This window comes from Otolemur garnettii, unplaced genomic scaffold (assembly GCF_000181295.1).
Source record: "Otolemur garnettii isolate 467f Iridium unplaced genomic scaffold, OtoGar3 scaffold00151, whole genome shotgun sequence".
Taxonomy (NCBI): domain Eukaryota; kingdom Metazoa; phylum Chordata; class Mammalia; order Primates; family Galagidae; genus Otolemur; species Otolemur garnettii.
This window is the reverse complement of record NW_003852546.1, coordinates 1,923,716-1,932,544: the sequence shown is the minus strand read 5'-3', so window position 1 is coordinate 1,932,544 and position 8,829 is coordinate 1,923,716. Positions and strand designations below refer to the sequence as shown.

The following is an 8,829-nucleotide window of genomic DNA, read 5'->3' as shown; positions in this document are numbered from 1 at the left end:
CTCTGTTTTAAGTAGATAAATTTGGAGCCTCCTTCATCAAACATTGGGTTGAAAAAAAAGTTAGTGTCCTAGTTCTCATCTTTTGGTTTGTCCTATTGGAGGTGCTGATGAGGAGGGAATGGTAGGAAGAAACTAAAGAAAAGAGGTTGATTATTTTCTTAAAAGGTTGAAGCACTCAGTACTTAACATCTGTTCTGTAACTGGTAGAAACTGGAAGCCAGCACACAGTTTGAATTTGGGCTAACAGTAGGAAGACGTACTAGAAAATTTACTTACTCTTACCACCTCCTTTATTTTTATTGAGATATAATTCACACACTACAAAGTTAACCTTTTTCATCACCAAAATCGATTTTGTAAGGAATATTTTGATACTTAAAGGAAGACCTTTTAGAATTACATTACGGATAATGTGAAAATACATACTAGTTATATTTGTCTAGAATATTTGGTCATTAATGCACATTATAAAAGAAAATTTTCAGCTTTTAGCTTTCTCTCAATTTTTTTTTTTTTTTTTTTTTTGAGACAGAGTATCACTTTATTGCTCTCAGTAGAGTGCTGTGGGTCACACAGCTCACAGCAACCTCCAACTCCTGGGCTTAGGTGATTTTCCTGCCTCAGCTTCCGGAGTAGCTGGGACTACAGGTGCCCACCACAACCGCCTGCTATTTTTTTGTTGCAGTTTGTCTAGGGCTGAGTTTGAACCCTCCACCCTTGGTGTATGGGGCTGGCACCCTACCCACTGAGACACAGGCCCTGAGACAGAATGTTGTTTTGTTGCTCCCAGTAGAGTGCTATAGCAGCATAGCTCACAGCAACCTCAGACTCCAGGGCTCAAGCAATTCTCTTGCCTCAGCCTCCCAAGTAGCTGGGACTACAGGTGCCTGCCACAACACCCAGCTATTTTTAGAGGCAAGATCTTGCTCTAGTTTAGACTGGTCTCAAACTCCTGAACTCAAGTGATCCTCCTGCCTCAGCCTCCCAGAGTGTGGGGATTATAGGCGTGAGCCAGCATGCCTGGCCGTACTCCCAAGTTTTTGGCTTTTTTTTTTTTTAGAGACAGAGTCTTTATCACCCTCGATAGAGTGCTGTGGGTCACACAGCTCACAGCAACCTCCACCTCCTGGGCTTAGGTGATCTTCTTGCCTCAGCCTCCTGAGTAGCTGGGACTACAGGCACTTGCCACAACACCCAGCTAATACTTACATGACTTAGATGTATGAAACAAATAGCATACTATTTGGTTTTGGCACTGAGTGATATGAGCCATTCATTAGTTGGTATAGTGATTGTATATCATCTTTTGCTTGAGTTTCCTTTTGCAAAAGTTGGATAGTACACCAGACCAAAGGATTTCCTAGAGGTAACTGATACAAATACAAAAGATGATGTACGAAATACCTTTACTATTACTTTTTTTTTTTTTTATTTAAAGAGGCAGAGTCTTGCTTTTTAGCCCACGTCAGAATTCAGTGGCTGTTCACAGGCCTGATTGTGGCATACTATAGCCTCAAACTCCTGGGCTCAATTAATTTCCTTCTTCAGCCTTCCAACAAGCTGGGACTACAGGCATACTTGCGTCTGTGCCTGGTTCTATATACTGTCGCTATTTTTGAAAGCTATGTTTTTTTTAAATCTAGTGAAGCATAGCTGGTAGGATGTTTTCTATCGCATCACACTTTGCTGCATGAAATTGTGAATTGAGGGATATAAGTTAACCCACAGTATATCTGAATTGCTATAATATTATAGTATTATAGTAGTGTTATAGGTCATTTGTCTTTGTCCTAAATTTCTTTCCTGGATGAATTAGACATTCTAAGTTTTCCCCTTCCAAATATCTGATCCTACCAATTTTAAAAGTTTTACATTTCTGATAAATATTACAAGTTAAAAAAGATTGAATCCTGTTTAAGATTTGCGCTAAGATGGCACAAGTCTTATTTCATTGAATAACGTAACTATTTCTATTTGGGAGGGCATTTCATGTTTCCCTCTCTGTCTAGTTTTCCTTCTTTTATACAGTGTTACTCACGTTTGAGTTTCAGGATCCTTAGCTCCTAGAGGATGGAGACTAATTCTGTATTATACTCCTCTGGATGCAGGTACTTTGCACAATGCCTTTTGCATCATAGGTACTTGATTGCTACATATTTGAATTTAGAGGTTACTTAATTTAATGGCTAAAATTTATCTTGTGACTTATGAACAGGCTGTGGTTTCTACCTATTTGGTTGTGAAAGAGGCATTATTTCACCTCTATTTGGACAGCAGCTACATATGGTAAGAATATAGATAGTTTTCAAAATTATTCCTAACGCTTTTCCTGGCCCAGTTGCTCTTTTTATTTTGAACATCAAAATAAAAACAAAAGTGAGGTTAATGAAGAATTTATTTGGTTTAGATGTAAAAGAATTTAAGGGCTTTGATGCTCATCTCTCTGTAACTATAAAATTCAACTAGACTCCTTATCAGATTATGGGTGAGATAATCCATTTGGTAGAATCCAATTTATTTCTTTCGTGAATTCTGATTGTAGTAAGAATGTTGGAGATGGAGATGTCTTCAACACTAATAATTAATAAAAGAAAAAAAGTATGAGAGATGTGGTGGTTCTACTATAAGAAGAGTAAAACTAATTTTTTTTTTTTTTGAGGCAGTGTCTCTTTTCCCCAGATTAGAGTACAATAGTGTAATCATAGCTCACTGCAACTTCAAATTCCTGGCTCAAGCCTCCCAAGTAGCTGAAAGTATGGGCATGTGCCACTATGCCTGGCTAGTTTTTCTATTTTTTGAGGAGAGGCTATGTTACCCAGGCTGGTCTTGAACTCCTGGCCTCAAGCAGTCTTCCCTCCTTGGCCTTCCAAAGTGCAAGCCACTACACCTGACCTAGTATGTAATTTTAATGCTGAAGATTAAATGGGTAAAAGGTATGTTCGATTGGCGAAGGTGTGCCATTGTAGAATTTATGAAACCTATAAAATAGAGTCAGGATAACCTGGATATCTTACATAGATAGACATTATACCAGTGTAATATTGCACTGTTATGGTCAGAAAACACTTATATAGTGTTTTCTAAGATAAATTTCCCAACTCTTATATATGTGTAGGTATTCTATGAAAAAGAGTTCTGTGATCAAATAAGTTTGAAAAATGCTATTCTAGAATGATGTACTTTTACCACTTCTGTCTCAAAGAGGGATCTTTATGAGATAATGGGCATAAAGTGATGAAGCAAGAAATCTCTTCTGAGGTTGGCATTCAGACAAAAGATGATAATAAGATAATGCAGCCTGTCTTAGAAAGTTTATTTGGGGTACACTGGAGGTGGTAAGATTTGCTACAGGGGGGATACTGAAGAAACATTTCTGGGGGATTTTGACACAGAGCATTCATTCATGGGCTGCATCTCTCACCAGCCATCTCTGTGCTATGAGAATTTCATTATCTGAGGCTGAAAAAGTTGGTTCTCTTATTGAGCCCAACGTTATTTCTCTTATATTGTTTAGCAAACACTTACATGGTGTGTACTTGATACCGTTCTAAGCACTTTACAAATAGTAATTAGTGAGGAAATTGAGGTGCACTTCAAGTCATGCAGCCTAGGTAGTTTCCTAAGTAGTCTGCTTTTCATTTGAACTAGTATTGGTGGGGCTTTTGTAAATAAAACTATTCTAATAATCCATGGGAAGATATTTTTAAAGGTTAATGTTATAATATTGGTGTTCTGTTTTTGTTCATATAAAATATTTATCATAAGAATATGGTATCCCGGCTCCAGCCACATACACCAGAGCTGGCGGGTTCGAATCCAGCCTGGGCCTGCCAAACAACAATGACAGCTACAAAAAAAAAAAAAAAAAAGCCGGGCATTGTGGTGGGCGCCTGTAGTCCCAGCTACTTGGGAGGCTAAGGCAAAAGAATCACTTAAGCCCAGGAGTTGGAGGTTGTTGTGGAGGTTGTTGTGAGTTGTGATGCCATGGCACTCTACCCAGGGCAACCACTTGAGACTCTTATCTCAAAAAAAAAAGAATATGGTAACCTAGTCAATTAAGGAAATGCCATCAAAGATTTCTAGGGATTTAGCAGTGAGGTTAACAAGTGTACCTGTAGTACCAATAATAGAAATAGGAAATGTCATTTTTACCTCTGAAGAATCTAAGCTTTTAAGCATCAAGAGAACTAGTGGATAACTAAATCTGTTAGCGTAAAGCTGATGGCTTTAAACAGTTCCAAATACAAACCCCTTATTTGCAGATGAAGATTCTATATTGAAAACAAATTATGCCTCAGAACTTAATTAGTAAAATAAACAAAAACTTTCTCTGGTTTCAGCAAAGAAGAATTTACGTTTAGATGATGAAAAACTTTTGTTTTTGATGAAAAACATTTTTAAAAAACTACTTTTCACTTCTTTCCTTCTGAATTTCTGTTGAGAAGAGAATAATGTGTTTATTTTTTACATGGGTGAAATTTAGATTTAATTTGCTCAAGGGCTACATAGAATGACACTTTATTGAAATGTTTTTAGGTTGTTCTGTCTTTTGAGCTATTCCACCCAAATCTTTAATAAATATTAGATGAATACTCTTCTCTTTGTTTGTCAGATCTAATTCTCCTAAAGTCAAATTTTAGGAAATGCATTTTTTCATCATCTAGAGTTTTAGAGAGAATTATTGTCATATCATATGCTAAAGTATGGTTTATCACAGGAGGGACAATCCCAAGTGCATTTTTTTATGTACCACAAGCCAGCTAGTGTTTCTCTGAGCAAAGGAAATAAAAAATTAAAATGTCTCATTTATGCAACTTTAAATTATGGCGTGCTTTAAAATTCAAAATCTTTAGATTTTCGGTGATTTTCACATTTGAAAATATAAATTTTTAAATGCAAGGATGGTGGCTTCTGGTTAGACATTACCAGTATAAGGTCTAACATCAGCAAAAAATGACCTGAAAGAAAGTATTGATTCCATGTCTGATTTTATATTTAAGCAGCCAATGGCAAATGTCCTCAAAATGGAATCAGATGTTTGTAACTTAATACTTAAGAAAAATGATGAGTGCATGTTTTTTACTTTTAAGTATTCTCAGTGCTGCCTGGCTTAAGACATAAACTGATGTAAAAATAAATGACTGCCTGCATAATTTATGTAATGTCCTGCTCCTGATCCTGTTTGTATTGATTTTTCTAAAAGGCTTTTGTGGCCACAGGAACCAATCTGTCTCTCCAGTTTTTTCCGGCCAGCTGGCAGGGAGAACAGCGACAAACACCTAGCCGGGAGTATGTCGACTTAGAAAGAGAAGCAGGCAAGGTAGGAAACATTTCTTTGCGATTTAAAATACTGTGGGTTGTCTTATTAGAGGTTATCTGATGATTTATATATTAACAAAGAGATTACAGATTTAATTACATAGGCATATGATCAGAGTTGTTTTCATTCCATGTTAAAAGAATGTAATACAATTTTTTAAGATCTGTTAAACTTTAGATCACTACATTACTAATTTTATGAGCATTATATTCATCGCAGAAAGTTCTAGCCCTTAAAAAAATGTGTTCTCTTACATTTAACATTCAAAATTTAATTCCTTTAAAAGTGTTGACAGGGTATTTTTTGTTTACGAAAAAATACATATTTGTAACTACAGTGCTATGTAGAAAGAGGTAGAGAAAAATGAAAAAAGGTCTTGTAGGCTTTAAAATTAATAATATTTAGAAATAGCTTATGGGTAACTTTCTAATTCTGTTAGCATAGCAAATTAATTTTGAGAAAAACATTGTAAAAACTAACTTGGAAATACTTTTTGTTTTGAGGAAAAGTTTCTTGGAAAACAAACAAATGCCTTATAATTTTGATCTTGTAAGCTTAAAGATCAGAAAAACATGGGTGGAAATGTTCAGCCTGAGAGCTCTGTTTAAAATCTAAGTTAAATGTATTACATGATTTTGGTAAAATTTTGCTGAATAGTATCTTCAGTTGGTTGATCTTTGATCAAGCAGTTTTTAAAGGAAAAAAATACTTTTTTGGATCCAATTTTATATTCATTAGTTCTCCTGTTTTTTGTAGTATGTTTCCATACCTGTATCTCTCAACTTGCTAAATTACTTTTCTAAGTGTCATGAAGAGCATAACCTATCACTTCATTTGTAAAACATAAATGTCTAAATATTTTACTGAGAAAATTAAAGGATTTCTTTACTAGGCTGTTTAGGAAGAGGATTATTAACCTTGTATATATGCAATGAAGAATTTTTTTGTTTTTAATGTTTTGAAATTAGGTTTGCTCTTTTGTGGATGACAAAACAACTAATCTTCATATTGGAAGGTGACAAATGGATTATAGGATTTTAAAAATGAGTAATAATCAAGTTACTTACTTTATTATTATTATGTATTAACTTATTTGCTTGGAAATTAAAAGCACATGTTCCAGATTTTCTATTTGGTAATTCTTATATAGTATATAAGGAAGAAATTGGGTAGTTATTGTAGGATCATTGTGTTCTTTTGTCTTTTTGGTACATGTATATGTCACTAAATGAAGAAATTATTTTGTCCTTGTTTAGCTCAAGATACTAAAGTCGTAACCTGTATGAATTTGTTTTCCATTCCACTTTAATACAAAACTATTTCTTTTTATTTATTTTGAAACAGTTTCACTATATTACCATCGGTAGAGTGCTATGTTGTCACAGCTCACAGCAACTGCAAACTCTTGGGCTTAAGTGATGGGCTTAAGTGATTCTCTTGCCTCAGCCTTCCAGTAGCTGGGACTACGGGTGCCTGCCACAATGCCTGGCTATTTTTTTTTTGTAGTTATCATTGTTTGGCAGACCCGGGTTAGATTTGAACCCGCCAGCCCCAGTGTATGTGGCTGTTGCCCTAGCCGCTGAGCTACAGGTGCCGAGCCTTTTTTATTTTTTTAATTTAATTTTATTTAATTTTATTTTTTTGAGACAGAGCCTCAAGCTGTCGCCCTAGGTAGAGTGCTGTGGTATCACACCTCACAGTAACCTCTAACTCCTGGGCTCAAGCAATTCTCCTGCCTCCATCTCCCAAGTAGCTGGAACTACAGGCACCTCCCACAATGCCTGGCTATTTTTTGGTTGCAGCTATAATTGTTTGGCAGACCTGGGCTGGATTTGAAACTGCCAGCTCAGGTATATGTGGCTGGCTCCTTAGCCACTTGAGCCACAGGCACCAAGCCTATTTATTTTTATTTATTTTTATTTATTTTATTTATTTATTTTTGAGACATAGCCGCACTTGGTTGCCTATGATGCCCTGGCATCATAGCTCAGCAACCTGAAACTCTTGGCAAGTGATCCTCTTGCCTCATCCTCCTTAGTAACTGGAACTATAGGTGCCAACCGTAACACTTGGTTATTTTTTAGAGACAAGGTCTTGCCCTTATTCCAGCTGCTCTTGAACTCCTGATCTCAAGCAATCTACCCTGCACCCAGCCATGCAAAACAATCTTAAGTCTTCAAGATTGACATCTCAATGTTACTAAAGTTTTCCAGTATTTAATAACTAATAAATGGGTTGTTTAGTAGACAGATGTTTGCTTGAATTAATTTAATGGTATCTGTTCATTAGTTTAAAGACCAAATTATCTTTGGACTTAAGCCATTGAGATGTTTTTAATTATATGACTAAGAAGAATAAAAATGTTAGGTGGCTTATTCTAACATTTGTTAGTGTTGCTTAACAATGGGGGTATGTTCTGAGAAATGTTTCATTAGGTGATTTCATTATTGTGTCAACATAGGTGTACTTTAATAGGCCTATATGGTATAGTCGACTCTACACGTGGGGCTATATGTGATAGCTTATTTCGCTTAGTCTACAAACCTGTATAATATATTACTGTGCTGAATACTGTAGGCAGTTATAACACAATGGTAAGTATTTGTGTATGTAAACTTATAGAAGGTACAGTGAAAATATAAAAGATAAAAATGGTATACCTGTATAGCAGTGGTTCTCAACCTGTGGGTCACGACCCCTTTGGGGGTCAAATGACCCTTTCACAGGGGTCACCTAAATACATCCTGCACATCAGATATTTACATCATGATTCATAACAGTAGCAAAATTAAAGTTATGAAGTAGCAATGAAAATAATTTTATGGTTGGGGGTCACTACAACATGAGGAACTGTATTAAAGGGTCGTGGCAATAGGAAGGTTGAGAACCACTGCTGTATAGGGTATGTATAAGTATATACCTGTATACTTACATCAGATGGAGCTTATAGAACTGGACAGCTTGCAGGACTGACTCTGACTGAGTCAGTGAGTGGATGATGAGTGAATGTGAAGGCCTGGGACATTATGTACACTACTGTAGATTTTATAAATACTGTACACTTAAGCCACACTAAACTTACCGTCCCACAAAAGGAATTTTTGAGCTGCATTATAAATCTTGCGAGACTACCATCATGCATGTGGTTCATCATTGACTAAAATGTGGTTATATGCTTCGTGACTGAATTTAAAAGATAGTTTTTTTCATGGCGGTGCCCGTGGCTCAATGGATAGGTCACTGGCCACGTACATCGAGGCTGGCGGGTTCCAACCCGGCCTGGGCCAGCTAAAGCAAGGATGACAATAACAACAACCATAAAGAAAAAATATAGCCAGGTGTTGTGGTGGGCACCTGTAGTCCCAGCTACCTGGGAGGCTGAAGTGGGAGGTTTGCTTGAACCCCAGAGTTTGGGGTTGCTGTGAGCTGTGATACCATGACCATGGTACTCTACCCAGGGTGACAGCTTGAGACTGTCTCAAAAATACAAAAATAAATAAATACATAAA

General features: G+C 36.4%; 1 protein-coding gene across 1 annotated transcript in view; it reads left to right on the top strand.

Moving 5' to 3' along the window:
• Positions 1-5,413, top strand: part of CBFB (core-binding factor beta subunit) — a 7,280-nt gene extending 1,867 nt beyond the window's left edge. Inside the window, exon 3 of the mRNA XM_023518914.1 lies at positions 5,204-5,413. Within this exon, the coding sequence (XP_023374682.1) occupies positions 5,204-5,380 (177 nt within the window). The 3' untranslated portion in view covers positions 5,381-5,413. The remainder of the gene's footprint in view (positions 1-5,203) is intronic.
• The last annotated feature ends 3,416 nt before the right edge of the window (positions 5,414-8,829 follow it).